This window comes from Ursus maritimus, unplaced genomic scaffold, assembly GCF_017311325.1.
Source record: "Ursus maritimus isolate PB19 unplaced genomic scaffold, ASM1731132v1 scaffold_9, whole genome shotgun sequence".
NCBI classification, from domain to species: Eukaryota; Metazoa; Chordata; class Mammalia; order Carnivora; family Ursidae; genus Ursus; species Ursus maritimus.
Window position 1 is genome coordinate 4,561,637 of NW_024427107.1, and position 22,990 is coordinate 4,584,626.

Consider the following 22,990-nt stretch of genomic DNA (forward strand, 5'->3'; position numbering starts at 1 on the left):
ATACCAAAGGATGGCTATTTTTATTTTTATTTTTTTCACAATATGCGCTGTGAAAAGATTACTCTATCAAAGGATGGCTATTTTTATGTTTTTCACAATATGCAAATTTTACTTCTTTTCATTTTTATTGACATTTAATTGACATAATGTCCTATTAGTTTCAGGTGTACTTTTATACATTACAAAGTGATCCCCTCCACAATTCCGTTATCATCACCATACAAAGTCATTATAATATTACTGGCTCTATTCTCTATGTTGTATATTGCATCCCCATGACTTATTCATTTTATAACTGAAGGTTTATACTTCAGAATCTCTTTCAGCTGTTTCATCTGTCCCACATCCCCTCCCCTCTAACCAATAGTTTTCCTTACCTATGAGTCTGTTTCTGTTGTTTGTTTGCTTAGATTCCAAATATAAGTAAAATCATACAGTATTTGTCTTTCTCTGACTTCTGTTCCTTAGCATATTACCCTCTAGGTTCATCCACGTTGTTGCAAAGGACAAGATTTCTTTTATTTGCTGAGCAATGTTCCATTCTGTTTACATACCACATCTTTATGCAACTGACTCTGCATTCTTACTCAAATTCACGGTTTGTATTTACAGGCTGTATTATTGGTAACACATTTAGTTCCAAATAGTTCTTTGAAGATTATAATACTGTTTTAAAATGTCTTCAAAGGTTTGTTGTCTTGCAAAAAGTTTATCAGCTATTGCTTCATGTTTATACCCACACTGTATCTTCCCAGATGCTCTCAGTTAGTTCTTTCAGTGGGCTTTTGCAGCATCCACTCATCTGCTTTCATGACTGCTTGAAGCAGGGACTTCCAGGAGACATACACGACTCCAGGTCTGCCTCTGAAGGGAGAATTTTCTCCCTTAAGTCAGCATCTGTGTCAATAAATATTTTCAGTGGCTACTTTCAGACTTAGGGTGCTGATTTAGAACCATCATACAACTGGGAATTGTCAGGTTACTTTTGATTCTCTACTTGTTGCCTGTCAAACCTTTGTAAAAACAATGTACCCATAAACATAGACCATAGATGGAATTACCTGAGAGTTCTCCTTCCTACCCCTTGTTACTCTCATGGGACCTCAGTAGGTTTCCAGTCTATACAATTTCTCTCAGACATGATACCCAGGAAAAGTCCTTCCTGGTACCAGGGGACAAAAAGCTACTGAATTAAGAAAACCTGACTCTTGATTAGTGATGTTTTCAAAGAAAGATCTTGATCAAAAGAAGGAAATGTGAAAATTTGGAAAGGGAAACCTCATTAAAACGGATTCAAGAGGCCAGAAGGAGGAGCTTTCACATGATACTACTTTGTGTCAATTACAGGAATAAGTATAGATTATAGACCCTAAAAGAAGAATCCCCAACAGGAAAGAATCATCAATTTATAGGCCACAACAGGAAAAGACATACATTGTATCTCCTATAAGAAATTAATTACCCCAGCAACTCAGCCAATGAGAAACCATCATCACCCTGAATTCTTCCTTTTCTCCAACAGACTTCTGTCCAAAACAACTTCTCCCAACCCCTTCCCTCCCCATGAAATAACTTTTTCCCCTTTGTTTGTCAGACTTGTCTATGGCTCACTATAGCTTGCTTGTCCCAAATTGCAATTCCCTCCTATTCATTAATAAATCCATTTGTGGTTAAAAAAGAAAATCATTTAGAATTATTTCATAGCTTAGAACATGATCTATCTTGTGCAATGAAAATGCTGTTATTTTTCAGGCTTAAGGTGGAATGCCCTATTACTTTCAGTTAGGTCAAGTTGGTTGATACTGTTATTCTGGTCTCCTATATGCTTATTGATTTTTCTGTCTATTTTTCTATCAATTATTAACAGAAGAGTGTTCAATTTGCTTATTTTTCCTTTTAGTACCATCAGATTTTGGTTTCTTGATTTTATAACTCGGGCATGATGTGCTTGCTTAGCAATTTCTGATTGAATCAAAACAATTGTGAATGTTGTGTTGTTGGGTGCTGGATTTTGTTGCACTTTATTGTTGAATAGTGGACTTCATTCTGGCTCAGTTTTATTATCTGAGAGCAGTTTAATTTTCTCTGGTTTGTTTTAACCTGTACCAGAGCAGGTCAAGCAGTCTTCATATTTGGACTCATTTTGTCCTTCTATTAAGGTGACACTCCACTGAGGACTCTATCCAGTGCTATGTAGCATCAGATCCTTCCACACTGGCTGGTAGCAACTATTCTCAGCTCTGTGTCGGAATTTCTGGGAATGTTTTTGACCTAGAGACTTCTAGTAGTTCTCCTATGCACAGGTATTTCCTGAAATATGTACTGATCAGTATCCAACCAAAGACTAGGAGAAGCCTCTGCAGGTTTCCAGGGCCCTCTCCATGTAGCTTTCTGTTCTCTGGTGCTGCATGTCACCAGTTTTCACCATGCCAGGATCCCCAAACTCCAATCTCTGTCTCCTCAACCCAGCCAGTCTCTGGCTGTATAATCCTCCTTGTGCTTCAACACTGAAAGTGCCTCTGGGCAGTGAACTATGATAATCACATCGTGTGCCCCTGTGTCATGGATCACAGCTCTTTGCTGCCTGTTGTCCAATGCCCAAAAACTGCTGGCTTATATATTTTGCCTGGTTTTCTGGTTTTTAAAAGCAGAATGTAAATCTGCTCTCTCCTACAACATCACAGTCAAAAGCAGAAATTTGTCTCTGTTTATAAATCAATGAAACTTTTTCAGATGTAATACTTTAAAGATGCTTACACTGAGAATAAGTTACTAGTCATCATGATGGAAGGATAATTTTAAACATAGTCTTTATTTTTTTATTTTATCTTTTTATATAATAATTTTTATTATGTTATGTTAGTCGCCATACGGTACATCCTTAGTTTTTGATGTAGTGTTCCATGATTCATCATTTGCGTATAACACCCAGTGCACCCTGCAATATGTGCCCTCCTTAATACCCATCACCGGCCTATCCCATTCCCCACCCCCTCCCCTCTGAAGCCCTCAGTTTGTTTCCCATAGTCTTTCATGAAGAATCTTTACCACCAGAATGATCTATATTTCATTCTGAATTCTGGGCTCTAATTTATCTTAAGAAAGGAAAAAAGAAAAGATTACCTTTGACATTCAGAAGCTGGCCTGGCACTCATGGGCAGGCCATGGTATTCTACTGAACATAATCTCACAGAATGCAAGCTAAGACAAAGTGACCCTGAGATCTTGATAAAATAGGACAAAACAAGGCTACTTCCTAATTTTGTCTAAGCACTAACGAAAACAATGTTACTTTGCCACCCACAAAATACCAAATACCCTCTTCCTTTGGCCAGATTGAGTGAACACTATATCCTTATCAATTACAGCTTTATCCTCATTCTATTCTCCCCTCTGTATAGATAAGATTTATTAAGATACACAATCATAGAATTGATGCACATTTTCTGGCATTATTCAGTTTAGAGCAAATCCCTGCCTTCTTTCCCTCTCCAAAATCACCTAGCCGAAGTTTAAGTTTATAATACCTTTTTTCTGACATCTTCTTACTGATACTCCCCATGACTCCCCACAGCATGTGTTCTCATTTCACTGCAATTAGTGACAAACTCAACTTGTTTAACTATGGGGATTTACATGGTGGTCTTTGGATGAATGACATTAACAATTTGGATAAACCCAAAGTGGCTCTAATGCAGGACTTTCAGGCAATCAATGAGCAAAAGAAGTTTTACCCTGACTAACATAACATAATAAAAATTATTTTAAAAAAAAAGAAGTTTCACCCATATATTCTTTTGTTCCAGTCAGAATTTTTGTATTTTCCAAGTATCTATAAATCTAAAAGCATCAAGCTAGTTATTCCATTCTTTGTAATTTTAGATTCTTAAAAATTGTAATCAGGCTTGAAGCCTCTTGAAAAAATAAGACATTTTAAAAGCTCCAAAATATTAACTTTATAATTTGATATACTTACATGTTTAAAAAGATGGTATCTTGTTAGCATTTATAGTCACTTATGACTTATATCAAGGAATCAAATTGGAAAGTCCTTCAAAATAAACTAGACAGATCAAGAAAGGTCAAAGACATTAAGTTAATGATACTTTGTATCACTAGCTACATTTAACATTGTATTTAAAAATACACCATTTAGAGACACCTGGATGGCCCAGTCAGTTAAGCGTCCCAACTCTTGGTTTCAGCTCAGGTCATGAACTCAGGGTCATGAGATCGAGCCCTGCTTCAGGCTCCATGCTCAACACAGAGTCTGCTTGAGTTTCTCTCTCCCTCCCCCTCTGTCCCTCACCACCCCCACCTCTCTCTCTCTCTCAAATAAGTAAGTCTTTTAAAAAACACCATTTAAATTAGCTGTTTCTTAAAATAAATAAATAAATAAATAAATAAATAAATAAATAATAGATTAGCTGTTTCTCTTAACAAGTTGTGCAGAAAATAGTGAAATAATAACTACAAAATAATAACAAATATATTTATAAAAATAATAGGTATTGTTATTTCAGGATCAATTCTTGCCAAGTGTTTCACATGTATTATCTCTAAATCTCAGAGTCAGTCTGGCAAATGGCTACTATTATCCTCATTTTAAAAACAATAAAAGGAAAATAAGGTTTAAAATTGTAAAGCGAAATGCTCAAAATCAAATAATTAGTAAGTGCAACACATATTCGGTCAGATCAAACTTAGTTCAGTCTGACTTCTAAGATGTTACGTTCTTGGAAACACTGTTCTGCCTCTTTCCATAGTTTCAATAGACAATGGAATATGGAGCAAAGCATAACAGGGTAACACAGGTATGAAAGCCTGCTTTTAACTAATAGAAATGCTCTAGATAAAATATGCCATTTAGTAATAAGTAAACATCTAATGAAAAGGAAAAGTAAGGAATATGAAGTTATGCATTGAAAAGGAAATGTAAGTTAAAAATAATGACTAACTAGGGTGCCTGGGTGGCTCATTCGTTAAGCGTCTGCCTTCGGCTCAGGTCATGATCCCAGCGTTCTGGGATAGAGCCCCACATCGGGTTCCCTGCTCAGTGGGAAGCCTGCTTCTCCCTCTCCCACTCCCCCTGCTTGTGTTCCTTCTCTCGCTGGCTGCCTCTCTCTCTGTCAAATAAGTAAATAAAATCTTTAAAAAAAATAATAATGACTAACTAAAATGGATTGTATCACTTCTAGTTCAGTGGTCATATGAGGACCATTACTAAAAAATACTATTTTCACAAGATGTGTTTAGTGCCTATTAAGGAGGCTAGGATGAGAAATTTATTGGCAAAAAAAAATTAATCAATGAAAATATGTCCATTGTATCAGCAGACTAAAGACAGAAATTTTGGATGAAGAAGAATAATTGAAAGCAGGATGTCTGACTAATAATACAAGAAATACTAAACTGTGCTTTCTAAGAACACAGCGGTTACTCTTGTTCTGAAACGTAGAAGCATTAGAGTCCTTTGTGTCATTTGTAGAATAAAAACATGCTTTGGAGATATTAAACCCCTTAAACAGTGGTGTTCAACTATATATATAGAAAATTATACCCAGGAAAATGGTCTTTACATTTGATAAAATTGATTGAATCTTCACAAATTTATTCATTTAATACACACTTAATACATAATAATTCTATCTTCCTACATAAAAATTCTATCATTCTAATTCTTATAAAGATAATTACTCCTTACTCCATTCACTGCTCTGGCATAATCAATATAAGAGTATAAATTATTCTACAGAAATAATTGTGCCTTATTAATTCTTAAAATAACATTGATGCTTTAATTTATAACTGTGTTGTGTTTAATCCCAAAATTTCTCTTCATGTAGGCAACACATGGAAGATATTCTAATGCAATATAAAGAAAGCATTTATCCTTAAAGCAGAATGTGGTTTGTCACTATTTTGTACAGTAGATCTCTAGGTTTTACCCACCTTGCATTACTAAAAGTTTGTACCCTTTGATTAACACCTCCCCATTTCTCCCTCCCCCATCCCCTGGCAACCAATATTCCACTCTGTGCTTCTTTGAGTTTGATTATTTAGGTTTCTCCTACATGTGGTATTACATAGTATTTGTCCTGCTGTGTCAGGCTTGCTTCACTTAACAGGGTCCTTCAAATTCGTCCAGGTTATCACAAATGGCAAGATTTCTTTCTCTTTTGGTCCTGAATAATATTCCATTGTATGTATACACCACATTTTCCTTATCCATCCATCTGTCAGTGGACAGAGGGCTATTGTAAATAATGTTGCAGTGAACATGGGAGTGCAGGTATCTCTTTGAGATCCTGATTTCAACTTCTTTGAATAAATACCCAGAGGTGGGATTGGTGGATCCCATGGTAATTCTATTTTTAATTTTTTGAGGAACCTCTATACTTTTTTCCATAGTGTCTGCACCAATTTACATGCCTACCAACACTGTACAAGGAATTCTCTTTCCTCTATACCACCCTCACCAACACTTTTTTTTTTTTTTTTTGGTAATAGCCATCCTAACAAGTGTGAGGTGACTTCACATCATGGTTTTGATTTGCATTTCCCTGATGATTAGTGACATTGAGCATATTTTCATATACTTCTTGGCCATTGTAAATCTTTTGGGGGAAATATCTATTCAAGTCTTTTGCCTATTTTTTAATCAGGTTATTTGGATTTTGCTATTGAATTGTAGGAGTTCATCATATATTTTGGATTTATTAGATATATGTCTGCAAATATTTTTTCATTACGTAAGGTGTCTTTCATTTTGTTGATGATTTCCTTTGTTGTACAGAAGTTTTTTAGTATGATGTAGCTCTAATTGTCTATTTTTGCTTTTGTTGCCTGTGCTTTCACTTTCGTTTCCAAGAAATCATTGAAGACCAATGTCAAGAAGAGTTTCTCTATATATTCTTTGGTAGTGTTATAGATTCAGGACTTAAGGCTGAATTGTACACTTAAAAATTTGTTAAGAGGATATGGTATGTGTTCTTATCAAAAATAATAATAATAATACTAAGGGAATGGGAGGAAACTTTCAGAAGTGATGGATGTATTTATGGCATAGATAGTGACAATGGTTTCACGGGTGTATACTTATCTCCAAACTCATCAAGTTGTTTACACTAATGCCCAGCCTTTTTTATGTCAATCAGGCCTCAATAAAGTGGTTTTAAAAAAGGAAACATAGATCGGGGCACCTGGGTGGCTCAGTCAGTTAAATATCTGACTCTTGATTTCAGCTCAGACCATGATCTCAGGGTCTTGAGATCAAGCCCCATATTAGCTCTGTGCTCCGCATGGAGTGGGCTTGAGATTCTCTCTCTCTCTCTCCCCTCCCTAACACTCACACACTCTCTATCTCTCAAGCAAATAAATTAATTAAATCTTTCAAAAAAAAGAATGTATCAAATTTTCAATTGACCAAAAGATTAAAAAAAAAGAATTAGACTAACAAATCCTTCTTCAATATCTCTTCCTCACCTCTCATTACCACTTTTTTAGATCACAGACTATGTCTTGAAGACTACAGGAAAATAAAAAAGTGTATTTTCATACTGAATGTAAACAATCACGTCAGTAGCGTAATTGACATTACAATGTCCTACTGTATTTTCAAGGCTATGCAAACATCTATCATGTGTCCCTACCTTCCTCAAAAAAGATTTTAACCCCGGGGTGCCTGGGTGGCACAGCAGTTAAGCGTCTGCCTTCGGCTCAGGACGTGATTCCGACATTATGGGATCGAGCCCCACATCAGGCTCCTCTGCTATGAGCCTGCTTCTTCCTTTCCCACTCCCCCTGCTTGTGTTCCCTCTCTCGCTGGCTGTCTCTATCTCTGTCAAATAAATAAATAAAATCTTTAAAAAAAAAAAAAGATTTTAACCCCAAAAGGATTATGAACCGTAAGAATCATTAAAAGAAAGGCCATGTATATAGGTCTTAAAGAACAAATATTTCACGCATATCAACCTCTTCTATAGTTTGATAAAGATATACTGAAATGAACTGGCTTTCAGAGCTATAATTACAATTATGAAAAATTCCAAGGATTGGAGATTACATATTTGGATTCCAAAAATCCTCTTTGAATAGTGATTCACTAGAGCATGGAATCATGCTTTAAAATTAGCCAGCAGAAATGCTTATTTCCATGGCTTTAAACAATAGTATTACTCAATATTAGTAAGACCAATAATTATTATCAGAATATAAAGCATTTACTGATGAGAATTATGTGCACTTTAAACAAGAATTAGAACTTTTCATTTGTTAATTTTTATAAACCATCTGTGGCTATATTTGATGAAAAACACATCACAGTGATAAGTGTTTTGTTTATTGTTGTTATCAAAAAAGTTATATTTAATTGGCCTTTGTGATGGTTCTACAATATAGTAAAAATTATCTAAAGATGAAGAAACACACTTTGTCATAGGATTGCTCATTAGTCATGTAAAATAAAATTAATAAGGGAGAAGTAACAGAAACAATTTTTAAATATGTATTTGATTGATCATATTTTAATACAATAGTCTAACACTTCAGCCTTCTAGGAAACAGAAATCTAGATTTCTTTGGACTGTTATAGAAGGATGTTTCTTACAGAAATGATTGCAAATAGCCTTTTGAAAATAAGTAGGCACATTGAAGATAGAAACAAAGCTGAGAGTCAAAAGCTTCTGGTATTTAAGAGTCCTATTAATTAAAGATCAAGGAGTGTTCTATATATCTAAGCTGATAAATATCCCACAGCTTGTCATGAATGAGGTAAAATCTCTTCAAATATCTAATTAGCATTTGTATCACAGACACTAAAAACTGAGAGAGATGTCTGAATAAAATATCAAATTGTCATTCAGTAGCAGTAACCATATACCATAACTTTTTCATACTGAAGAATTCATATTTCACACTGAAATTCTGAAAGGTGAGCCTAAAGTTTATGGGATTTCAAACTATTCTTGAAACCAGCAGTAAGGTGTCAAATGCTGAAATGTGCACTAGAACAGCAGTCAGGAGATCTAGGTTGTAATAATAATGCCACAGACCTTTAACCTTAGGCAAGTCATTTAATTAACATTGTTTTGGTTATTAATTTGTCAAATGAAGGTTAGATCTCATGCTCTGGGAGTTCCCATATCAGTTAAATGTCTATGAACTTGATAAATTAATAATAATCACAGGTATCAATTACCTTCTACGAAATGTCTATTTTGTGTCAAGTGATAAACTAGACTCTTTGCATGGAATGTCTTAATCTTCACAGTAGAAATATCTTCATTTCAGAGGTTTGTAAACAGAGACTCAGGGAAGGCAACTTGCCCAATAACATGCAATTAATAAATGCAGGATCTGGGATTCCAGCTGAACTCTGTCTGCCTGCCCTCATGCCAACTCGATCATACATTCTGATTTTTATCCAACTGATGACAGAATATTCAATCATTCAAGCTGCATGACAAAACTTAAAATAATTGCTCAACTATCACATAATGGCATTTAAAAGCTTCTATTTGAACTGTAACCATCAATGATTCAATAAGAAGTTTTATTACTTACAGCTGTTCCAAAGATATGAGTCCTTTAAATGTTTGCTTATCTAGGGCATGAATTTCATTCTTGTATAGATACCTGAAAAACATATAAAATCCTATTAAGTTATAAATTTGCATAGATGCCACATTTCTTATATCAGGAATTTTTAAACTGCAGTGTGGCTCTAAAGTGCTTTGGGATGTTAATAGATTACCTAAAAATATATGGAGACTTTAATTTCATTTAAATATGTTTAAATATCTGGGTAAGACAGTTCCAAGGCTCTCATCAGATTCTCAAAGAAATCCTTGATCCAAAATATTAAGAATCACTGCCTTAACCTCTAAAATTTAGAGTGATTGTAGAAAAATTCTGACTAATGAGGTCACATGTAATGGGTAGCAACTTCTCTAAGAAAAAGAAAAGTTTGACTAAAACAATTTTTTCAAATTCATTCTATCATACAGAATATATTGAACTAGGAGTTGCATTTGCAAAGCTAGCAAATGTCATAGGACTCATTTGAAGGGGGATAAACACATATTCACACATCCACAAGATGTATTTTGGTTCTCCCTTGGCTGCCGTTGAAAGCCTACAGGAAAGGAAACTGTTAATGGATTTCCAAATATGATGATGCAACTTATCTGGCCAAAAGATTTGATGAAAACTATTTATGTAATATATGAACACTATGTCCTTTTTTCTTCAACTGTAGGATGGCAAAGTTATTTCATTTTTAAATCTCTATGTGAATATGTTGTGAATGTCATCAAAGTGAAACCTGTGTCTTTTCCACTTGTGCCTCTGGGGATCTGAGGCTATCAGAATTCCTGAAACTTTCTACCAAGTTCCTCTGGAATTCACCTTTGCATAAGCTAGAGCTCACAGTGATTTTGAATGCTTCAGAATCACCTGGTAATTTATTAAAAACTCCGACTCCTGAGCTTGCCCCCAAACCTACTCAATCCAATTCTCTCGAGGTGAGGTCTAGGAAACCGCATGTTTAGCAAGTTTCCTAGGTGATTCTGAAGCAGTCTCTCTCTCTGCCCATGACTTAAAAACCATAGAAACCATAGAAATCACAATTCTAGTTGAAAATGAAAAAGAGATTGCTTTTCCAAAATGTGTTTAGTGAAGATTTGGAAGTTCCAAATTACTTTCTCTTCCCACAGATTAGAACTTCTGTAAGTTTCTCAGAGCAGTAGTAGTAACTGGTAGAGATTTAGGTCTACCTGAGGATATTTCCTTAGCATTATTTGATACTATGGAAGATCTTGCTTTGACCTAAAATCTCAAAAATATAGCTACAGGTTAAGATGACAAGAAATAGAATTTTCTAGAACTATGTTTCTTCAACTAGCTCATAAGGACTATTGAGCTGTGGTCTCAAAAACCACCACTGGTTCTCAACTGTGGTTGTGATGTGGGAAATAAAGGCAAAACAAAAATTTTTAGATTTTCTTACTACTTACAGACCACTGACAAGTCCTTGAAACAGGGAGAATGACATTACTCTAGGAACTCAGTTGCCTCAATGTTGATAGTTTGCTAAGGGCAAAAGGCAATCTTAGCCTGACCCCCAGGATTCTGTAAGTCTACTATAACATATAAAAATTCCTTTGGAAACTTCTTTTAACTCTATCCCCAAAGATACATGTTGGCAATCATCCTCCAAGCATATGACCCACCGATATACGGCTTAAGATTCCCATGACTGAGTTTTTACTAAACAGTAATAAATGACCTTTTCCTAACAATAGCTAGCCCCCTCAAGGACTTGGAAACCTTGTTTCCAAAATCTCTTAGAGATTTATGCTATCTCTAAACTCCCTCCTAACTTGAAAGTATATAATGGGACACTCCTCATGACCCCAGTGCGGCTCTTTCTGCGCATGGATCCTTTGCCTGTGCTTTAATAAAACCACCTTTTTGCACCAAAGTTGTCTCAAGAATTCTTTTTTAGCCGTCGGCTTTGAACCCTAACATCTTTCCTACATCAGTTTTGTGTGAATCAGTGTATAGGTATATGAATGAATATTTCTAAGACATCATTTGGGCTTTATCTCAGGCCTTATACTGATATCTGGGATATACTGCCTCTGCAAACTCTGATTTAATAATGGGTCTGGCATGTGGAATAAGCATTGGAATTCTTCAAAACTCCACAGATGATAATAATATGCAGAAAAGTTTAAAACCTCTATTACAGGGGTATAGACAAGGTAAAAAAGTATTTTGTAAATTTATTCCAGAGGATTCAGATACACCACCCTGGTAAGACCCTCAGACTATCAGAATGACAAGGAACCACATTACCTTTCAGGTATCATATCTTGAGGCATAAAAAAATTGACCCAGTTTTGGTAGAGATGTGTATAAAGACTTAAATAGGGTTTTTTTATTATCATATTTAAATAATGATGAGCTGCTTCATAAAAATTAAACTAAATTATCAAATATTCATTGAGGAGTCTCAAAACTGAAAACCATGCATAAAATTTTATATCATATATACAGATTCACTTTAGACTTATATTTTACAGAAAATAATACTAGAAAGGTGACCAAACGATAGTAAAAAAAAAAAAGAAGCAATAGAACTTCTATAGTTAGATCTGTACACATTGATTATAATAAGGTATGCATTCAAGATACACTGCCCCTTAGGTTAACACCAGCAAGAGAAATTCCAGCTTCCTGTGACAGGATGGTAACCACCTGAATTCAAATCTCTCTGCACATCCTGAAAATGAACTAAGAGGAAAAAACAAATCAGCCAGAATACAACCTATGCTATGACAAGGAGAAAGAGAAAATTAGGGGAAATATTAACACAGCAAAGTCAGCTCCAGAGGCTGCTTTGCAGAAAGGAGTCAGGCAGGATTTTATAGACAATGGGGGATGGGAGGAGGGGGTGGAACAGGAAAGCTGAGAAAGTAACAACCTGGTAAAAATCTGAGCCCTGGGGGATCAGAGCCCTAGCTCCTGGGAATTGACAGAAAGGGGCTGGGAAAGTGAATAGAGTAAGCACCCCACAATTGCAAGACATTTTGTGGAGGAATGGTATTAAAGGTAAAGAAGGAAGTAAGAAGCCAAACATCGTGGTAACATCGTGGAATCTAAAGACACACCAAGGGGTGCCTGGCTGGCTCAGTTGGTTAAGCGTCTGCCTTTGGCTCAGGTCATGATCCCAGGGTCCTGGAATCCAATCCCACATCAGGCTCCTTGATCAGTGGGGAGCCTGCTTCTCCCTCTCCCTTGCAGCTCTCCCTGCTTGTGCTCTCTCACCCTCTCTCTCTGCCAAATAAATAAAACATTTAAAAAAATTTTTAAAACTAAAGACACAAGAAAAATGCTATACTTAATTTAAAAAATTGTGCTTCACTCTTCCAACAGAAGGGCATGGCCTTGAACTAAGAAATAAGCCATCCAAAACTCTCTCCTTTACCCTCACCTGCTACTCAAATCAAATGTTAGTATCTAAACTTGAGAAATATTGCACAAGAAAACAATAAACTCATCTTATCTTTGAATATCAATGCAAAATTAATAAAAATATTAGCAAACTGTACTCACCCCTTAATAGTTATGAGGAGCAATATTTATGATTATCTTCTAAAATACTGAAAAAACCCATGTTGATAGCTATTTATATTTCCAGATGCCATTATAGTATGACTGGACATTGAAAAATAATTGCTGCCAAAATTATTACAATTAAGAGAATTTAGTAAGATTACAAAATATAAAATTAACATATAATATCAAGGGCATTTACATATACAAAATAAAACCAAATAAAGGATATAATAGAAAAGAATACCCCACATATAAAAGTAACAGGAAAAAGAAAACAAGCAACACACAAACCTACATGAGAAGAAATAAACCAAATGGAAAGACATCTTGAATAGATGCCTCAAAACTAAAATACACCATTTTTCCCTCGTTAATTTTCATATACATTTAATGTGATTCCAATAAAAATACCAGCACATTTTTGTAGAGGTATATAAATTGACTCTAATGTTCCTATAGAAAAGTATACAAATAAGAATAGCTAGCTACACCCTAATAAGAGCAATGAGAAGACAAACTATAACATATATTTAGAAAACTCAATAAAACCTCTATAATTAAACCAGTGTGGTGTTGGCACATGAGTAGTCCAATGGGATAAACAAAATGAAAGGTCTACCTATAGAACTAATTATATATGTAAATTTAGTATATAATATAGACTCATTTTCAAATTTTTGGTGTTGAGAAAACAACGAAATCTTTTATTAATGGAATCATGGAAGCTTTTCTAACCATGACTCAAAAATCTAGACATAATTCAAAAATGATAAATTTTTTAAAATAATAAAACTTTACATGGCAAAAAAATTGCATATCTAAGTCAAAAAAGAAAGAGAAAATTTTGGGAACTAATATCACAGAAAGATTAAAATTTGAGAAGAAAAACAAAAATTCAATCATAAAATGGGCAAAAGCCATTACAGACAGTGCATATTTAACATATATAAAAATGACCCAATACATGAAAAGATATTAAACTACACTCGTAATAAGATCAACGTAAATTAACTCTATACTGAAACATCATTTCTAACCTAACGTATCACCCTGAGGAAAACAAGTCCTAAATCTAGTCGACATGACCTGCTGCTGAGATTGTATGGAACCAGGCATCTCGTGCGTTTCTAGTGAGGATGCAAGATGACACAATGCTTAGGGAATGGAATTTAGCAATATACACAAGAAACCGACTATACATTTACCCTTTGACATATAATCCCATTTCTAGAAATAAAGATATTCCTCTACAAATAAAAATACCATATACACAACGTTATTTGGTAATTTTTTCAAATAGCAAATCACTGAAGACTACGCAAATGTTTATCAGTAGGATCTGACTGAATAAAATATGATATAGTCACATAATGGAATACAATGAAGCCATAAAAGATGAGAAAGCTCTCTATAAAATTATATACAGTGATTTCTAGTATTTGTTAAGTAAAAGCAAAAAAACCCAAAAACCTTCCACATATTGTGTATGTTTTATCACATTTATTTTTATACAAAAAATAAGAATAAAAATTGTTACATTATACAGATAAACATATGGTAAGCATATATATTTGTATTTGCATAAAAATATATGAAAATATATAATATATTATAATATATATATTTGCAATTTATATCATATTTTATATAATAAACATACATATATATTTATTCTTGCATTTAAAAAATAGCTATAGTAAACTAGGAACCAACAACTAGGGTTATGTACAAGGAGGTTAGTAAGAAGTAGGTGAAAAAAGGGATGTAAAGAAGTCTTCTCTGGGTATATTTTGTTACATAATTTAACTTTTTTACCATGTTAATAATTAACATGTTTAAATATGTGATGAAAGAAAAAATAAAATGCAGAGATAAAATGAAGTAAAAATAGAAACACAATGGACTTTACTGTATACAAAATTTATGACACCGAAAAACACAGAGAAATTATTTTTTTCAAGTGAGTGTTAACCAAAGTTCTCCAATTTTACACTCTACATTAAGAAATCTTAAACTTAGTGGGTTTAATATTTTAGCTACATAACTGTTTTAATTGATGAGAATATTAATTGTAAGGTAAAATAAATTAGCACCAAGATTTTGAAGTAACAATGTTATTATGTATAAAGATTACTACTCTAAGAACAATCATATACAAATGTTGAAAAGAAAAATTAAGAAAAATCAGTCTTCAAGATCCTGATCTCAATTCTTTTGGATATACCCAAAATGAAGAATGCTGGATCAAATGGTAGTTTTATTTTTAATTTTTTTAGGTACCTCCATACTGTTTTCCATAGTGTCTGCACCAATTTGTTAATACTAAATTTGAACTGAATATAAATATATAATCACAATTTTAGAAACCATTTGTTAGTTCTGTCCCCTGAAAAATCCTGCAGTTAGTGTCCTATAAACACACCTAATATTCAGATCTTGTTTTCAAAATGCTATTTTCCATCAGAACAGATTTGAAGAAACGGCTCCTTCCAGTCTGTGGCAGCATAACTATATAACATACTATGCTTGACAGAAAGCAATAAAAAAAAAAAAAGCACTCAGAGTTTAATGGGATCATTCCAAAAGAACAAAGGAGCTAGCTTGAATGGTCTCCCACTGGTTGGTATATAGGAAAGCAATTGACTTTTGTATATTAACCTCGCATCTTCCAACCTTGCTATAATTGTGTATTAGTTCCAGGAGTTTTTCTGTTGCTTCTTTGGGATTTTCTACACAAATAATCATGTCATTGAAGAAAAAATACAATTTTATTTCTTCTTTCCAAATCTGTATACCTTTTATATCCTTTTCTTGTCTTAATTGCATTAGCTGGAACTTCCTGTATCATGGTTATGTAGAAATAACAGGCAACTCCCTTGCTTTATTCCCAGTCTTAGGGGAAGGCATCTAGTTTTTCATCATTATCTGTTAGCTGTAGGGGTTTCTGTAGTTGCTCTTTATCAAGTTGAGGAAGTTCCTCTATTCCTAAATTGTTCAGACCTTTAATCAAGAGTGTTAAATTCTTATTATAGGTGTTAAATTTTATCAAATATTTTTTCTGCATCTTTGATATGATTATAGGATTTTTCTTCTCTATCCTGTTGATGTGATGGATTACACTTATTGATTTTCAAATGTTGAACCAACCTTACACTAAGACAAATCTCATGTGGGATGGTATACATTGGTGGATTTGAATAGCTAACATTTTGTTCAAGACTATTGCATTTATGTTTATGAGAGATATTGGTTGGTAGTTTCCCTTTCTTGTAATGTCACCTGGTTTTAGTATTAGGTTCATTGGTTTCTGCTCTGTTTTTTTATTATTTCTGCTTTATATTTTTATTATTTATTATTATTTCTTCTGCTTGCTTTAGGTTTATATTACTCTTCTTTCTTTAGGTTCCTAAGGTGGAAGCTTAGATTATTGACTTTAATCTTACTTCTTTTCTAAAATATGCACTCAATGCATAAATTTCCCTCTAAGTACTGCTCTCACTGCATTCCACAAGTTTTGATAATTCGTGTTTTCATTTTCATTCAGTTCAAAATATTTTTAAATTATCTTGAGACTTCTTTTAACTATCTTATTTTTTCTCTCTTTTTTTATCTTTTAAAGTTTTTATTTAAATTCCAATTAGTTAACATACAGTGTAATATTAGTTTCAGATGCACAATTTAGTGATTCAGCATTTACATGCAACACCCAGTGCTCGTCACAAGTGCTCTCCTTAATCCCCATCACCTATTTAACCCATCCCCTTGCCCACTTCCTCTCAGGTAACCATCAGTTTGTTCTCCATAGTTGAAAGTCTGTTTCTTGGTTTGCCCCTCTTTCTTCCCCTATGATTATTTGTTTTGTTTCTTAAATTCCACATATGAGTGAAATCATATGGTATTAGTCTTTCTCTGGCTGATTTATTTCACTTAGCATAAGGCTTTCTAGCTCCATCCACATCATCACAAATGGCAAGATTTCATTGGTTTTTATGGCTGAGTAATATTTCATTTTTTATATATCTCACATTTTCTTTATCTATTCATCACTTGATAGACATTTGAACTATATCTTATTCAGAAATTTGTTGTACCTACAAATAGCTTGAGATATTCCAGCTATCTTTCTGTTACTGATTCCTAGTTTAAATTCATTATTGTCTGAGAACGTATTCTGAATGACTTCTATTATTTTAAATTTGTTGAGGTGTATTTTTAGGTCTAAAATATAGTCTGTTTTGGTGAATGTGCCATGTGAAATTCAGAAGAACATTTTTCTGCTGTTGTTGGATGGAGCATTCTACAAATGTCTATTAGACCCAGTTGATTGATGGTGCTGTTCAGCTCAACTGTGTCCTTACTGATTTTCTGCCTGATGGATCTGTCAGTTATTTATAGAGGGATGTTAAAATCTCCAACTATAATAGCAGATTAGTCTATTTCTCCTTTCAGTTCTATCAGTTTTTGCTTCAAAGTATGATGTTCTACTGTTAGGTGCATTCACATTAAGGATTGTTTTATCTTCTTGGAGAATCAGCCCTCTTTATCATTATGTAATGACCCTCTCTATCCCTTATAATTTTCCTTGTTCTGAAATCTGCTTTACCTCAAATTAATATAACCTCTGTAGTTTTCTTTAGATACATGTTAGCATAATACAAGTCCATGACTTTACTTTTCATCTCAATTTGTTTTAAATTTAAAGGAGGTTCTTACAGACACATATAGTTGAGTCTTTTTCAAAAAAAATCCATTCCGAAAGTCTTTCTTTTATTATATTTATACCATTCACATAAATGATTATTGGTATAGTTGTATTAATATCTACCTTTTATGTAGCTATTTTCTATTTGTTGACAACATCTATCAGGTAATAAGAACTGAGGTAAATAGTTGTTCAGTACTAAAGGATGACTTGTACAATGTGTTTAACTTATTTTCATATAGTTTAGTAAAAATGCACTATGCATAAAAACATATAAAGTAAATGTTGAAATTTTTAATTAGTTTTTATTAGGGGGAGGATATACAGATATTCAACCATTTTTCCATTGCTTACAACTTTTCAAATTAAAATTTTGAGAGAAAATAAAAAGGAGTTAGATGTTTATGACATAAAATTATACGCACATTTTAGTCCTTTCAAGTATTTTATGATGTAGACACAGAGATAAACACATGCTTTTAAGCAAACATGACAATCGTATGTGCCTTTATGAATGCAAATAAAATTCTATTTACTTAAAAAAGTAATACAACTTAGTATCAATTATTCCTTAGTATCTCTTTAAGGAAGGATGAGGGGTTAGTCCAAGATGGGAAATGCTATCTAAAAATAGCATTAACCTTAAACTTTTGGAACTCCTGAATATATCATGAGATTGTTTTTATTATCATATGCATTAATCATAACTTTTAAAACCAATAAACTATTTTAAACATTTTTAAAAGATTATTCTATTTAAGTAAGATATGTAAGTCAAAATAAAAATTATTGCCCCAGTAAAGCTGAAAACTAATTTAATTTTATAAAGCCATATTTTTCTTCAATAATAAATCAGAGAGACATCATCATAAAACTTCTCCAAAACCCTGGCTTGTGACAGTTTCACTAAAAAAGTGAAGATATTTGCCTAATAAATAACATGTTTAGATGCTTTACAGAAAATGGCACAAGTTTTTGAGGGTAGTTTTGCCACCCAGCATCCATCTGCCTCGTTCTAACAGCAGCACTGAAAAGTCTCGGATGGCTTGGATGGAATCAACCTGTGTGTCTTAATTACGTCAATGACTCATTCCATTCTTCTGTCCACAGTGACTGGCTCAGCGAAGGACCTGAGCTGGTGAAACATGAGGGGATGCTGCTAGGCTTCTCATATATCAAAAAAGCTTCACCTGTCTTACTCATGAGACAACAGGAAAGTCCCACTCTTTACCTTGCCTGGGGTGGTGTGAAGAGTCTGACACAGAAATTTTGCTAAGTCAAGGGGAAACATGGAGCTGCCAGGATCCACCAGGTACAGCTTCTGGATGAACTAGACCTAAGAGATGGCCCATTTGAGAGATGCAAAGAAACAAAACCCTCTGTAACCCTTTGAGCTACTGGATCAAACCAGGCCTGATGCCTGCTTTATCTCTACAATATTTATGCCCATCTGAACAGTTTCATTGTTTGTTTATTTTGTTTTATTGCAACCAAGAAAATCTAAAGTGATAATATGTTTTAAAAAAAGAAGAAAGGACAAGAAAAGGAAAAACCTCTATTTTTCTATTTTTCTCTCTCTTCGTCCTCTTTGTCTTTGAATTCTTCACAGGAATGTCTTCAGCAACACGAAACCTGACAAACATGAAGCTTTTTATTTTTTAAAAATTTCCACCATGAGAAGCCATCTCCTGCCACTTCTTCTGCTTTTCAAATATGTTTTCTACTGACAGTGTGTATTCACACTACAATATCACATTTAACACACTAAGTCATTCCAATATCCAAACTAGAATTAGTGAAGGTCAAGCATTAGGTTTGTTTTATAACTAAAACATAGTTATATTGTTTATACACTACATAGTATATATTTTATAACTAAAACATTGTTTTATAACTATATGCATATACAGTAGTCTTTAAATGGGCAAAGTTCATGTAGCAAACACATCTATTCTTACTACATGGAGGAAAAAACTAAAGTTTCTTTTCACTCTAAAACTGTGTTCTGAATAATTTCAGAGGTAATAATCCATAATTTTCTAAAGATCTTAAACAGTAATAGAAAAATGACAATTAAAAATTATTTCATCATTTATCTCTGTCCTTTTTTTTGAAAAATTGCCAGATAATTTAAATTACTGAAAGTACAATTGTATTTATTAACATGTATTAAATAGTCCAGAAATACTTTCATTCGAAATTCAAGCCTGGTTTTTCAATAACAAATTTATTTCAGTTCTACAACAATTGGAGCCAAGAGCTTAATCACAATTTTTGATCAATATTTAGTCATTTTGGAAATAAAGTATTATAAAATTGCCAAAGATAAGCTCTAAAAAATACAATCATTAGCTCAGAGACACCTTTACAGATTCCAAAAAATATTTTTAGATAACAGATATCTAGGCAAAATTAACACATTGATAAAATTTATATTGATATGATTCATTGAATGCTTTCACATCAAACAAAATATTGATTTTAATGCCATTTCCAGAGATATTATTTCCTACCGTAAAAATAAGAAAAACTAAAACAATGTTTAAAACTTTAGAAAATCACCTACATATCATGTATAAGACTCGTTATAATGGAAAATTTTCTAGAGTTTGAGTTACAGAACATGTTTTTAGAGCATTGTCTTCAAATGTTAATCTAATCTTTGCTTAAATATTTCAAGGTTGTCAACTGAAAGAGTATTGGGCTCAAAATTAGAAGGCAGAAATGTGAGTCTGGATTCAGTGTAGAACTCTCAGAAAATTAAGCTTATAAAGATACATTTCCTTATGTATGTAGTTAGGATATTATTACATCAAATCATAAGTCTATTGTGAGGGGTCAACGAAAGATTTATAAAAACTCTATAAGACACTATGCAAATAAGTAATACTGAACATTAACATCAGTACAGAGTTTGGCTAGTGAGTGACAATTGTGTTGAATAAATGAATGAATATATAACCTAATGAAAGTATCCAATCAGTAAATAATTGCATAAAAAGAAATTTGCAAGTCTGCTTCTGTTATGAACCCAAAAGATTTGAAAGCAGAAACTCAGGCAGGTACATTTATAACAACGCTCACAGTAGCGTTAGTCATAATAGCCAAAAGGTGGAAACAAACCAAATTCCCATCAACAGATAGTAGATAAACAAAATGTGGCATATCCCTACAATGGAATATTGTTGAGCCTTTAAAAATGAATGGAATTTTGATACATGCTACAACATGGATGAAACTTGAAAACATCATGCTAAGTGAAATAAGCCAGACACAATATCTAAATATTGAGTTATTCCATTTATATGAGGTACTAGAATAGGCCAATTTATAGAGACATGAAATAGAATAGAGATTACCAGGGGCTGAGGAGAGGGGAAAATGGAAAGTTCTTGCTTAATGAGTACAGAGTTTCTATTTGGAATGATGAAAAAGTTTCAGAAATGGAAAAATACTTATCGTTGTAGACCATTGTGCATATGTACATGCATACATACCTAATGCCACTGAATCATACACTTAAAAATGATTAAAATGGTAAATTTTATGTTATATATATTTTACCACAATAAAAACAAGGACATTTGTTATAAATTAAAGAATTGTGATTATCAGTTATTCTCTTTTTTTTTTCGGTCAAAAAATCTCCCAAAACAACATACTAGCCCTTACTCCCACATATGGGGTTTAATGGTAACTAGCACTCAAGCTTCCACATCAAGGGCACAGTGGGGAGAAAAGCTGTCTTAACATGTCCTGGTGGGCATGTCTTTCCAACAGGCCTTGAGAGCCTGATGCCTGGGGGAAAGATGGGGGGAGAAAGTTCACTTGTGCAGGCCACTAGCACTCAGCATCCAGGTACCCTGGGATAGGTACCTGAGTTTGGACTTAGGGAATAGTCTGCACCCCTGGTGGAGACTTCTGGGGGGACCCATAGTGATACCAAGGTCCACTCTACTCCAAAATATATTCCCTGTTCCAGGGAAGCCAAATGTCATGGAACTCCTTACCTTTGATTCTGGGCAGGGCCAAGAAGCCTGTTAACAGGAGATTGCTGGGAGACCCTACTCCCACTGAGTCTCTGTGCCTCTTCCCAGCACAGATCCACAGAAGTCTGACTCAAATGAACCCCCCACCCCCAACCCAGGCACCTTGAGTACAGTGTGAGGAACTCCCAACTCCAGGAAGATGGCTTACTGGACCAGGGCTTCCCAGGAACACACAGACCTAGAAGTCAGGAAGGCCTGAGGGCACAAAGTGCACAGGGAGGGAAGAGCACATGCTTGGGTGATCTGAAGTAGAAGCTCCCAATGACAAGTGCAAGGTTACAGATAGTTTGGGCCAGAGAAGGGACTTGCAGGGACACATGGGTTAAATTTTAAAAGGAAAATAATATATATATATACCTGGATTTATCTACAGGTCCATAAAATCCTAGCAACCAAAGGTATTTTCTTTATTCGGAAGAAGTAGAGCACGTTTAAAGTTCAGAAATATATATATATATATATACACACACACTGAAATAGACACTCAAAAGTGTTTATAAAGATTTCTGTCTCTGAGAAGGTGAAGTAGAAATCATTTTTCATAGTTTTCTTGCTAAGCACAATTTAAAAACCTAGATGTTACAAATAAGACAAACATAAAAATACTCTGAAAGGTAGAGAGAAGACAAATTTGCTAAGAATCTCAGGACTCAAGGAATAGCATAATAATCAGTCTCTGGGTTTTCTTTTTGCTCAGCCATTCCAGATGTGAAGATGAACAGCCCAAAACCAGGAAATGTCAAGGAATGCAGACAATAAAAACTCACAATAAATGAGGGAATGGGGAAGTCTAACAAGACAGAAAACTTTTGGGAAAGAAACACTCTACTCCAGCCAAACACCACAGAAAATCTGTGTCCCCACCCCTAACCATGCCAGCAAAAGCCAAGTGAGGAGCTAGATCTCCACCCCGGTGGGGCTCTAATGAAGCACCCTACACCTCCATAGCAGTATTGTTAGAGGAGCTAGGACATTCATCTCCAAACAGTGAAAATAATGAAACTCACCCCAAGGGAACAGTATAGACCACCTAAAAAGCCTGGAGCTCTACTCCAAACTAGCAATAAAGAGCTGCCCCTTTTGTTCCCCACTGGGGTGGCATCAGGGGAGGCCTAGT

The 22,990-nt window shown here is 34.1% G+C and overlaps 1 protein-coding gene across 1 annotated transcript in view; it reads right to left on the reverse strand.

Moving 5' to 3' along the window:
* PXDNL (peroxidasin like) overlaps nt 1-22,990 on the reverse strand; it is a 450,345-nt gene that overhangs the window by 195,615 nt on the left and 231,740 nt on the right. Inside the window, exon 4 of the mRNA XM_040625808.1 lies at nt 9,565-9,636. Within this exon, the coding sequence (XP_040481742.1) occupies nt 9,565-9,636 (72 nt within the window). The remainder of the gene's footprint in view (nt 1-9,564; nt 9,637-22,990) is intronic.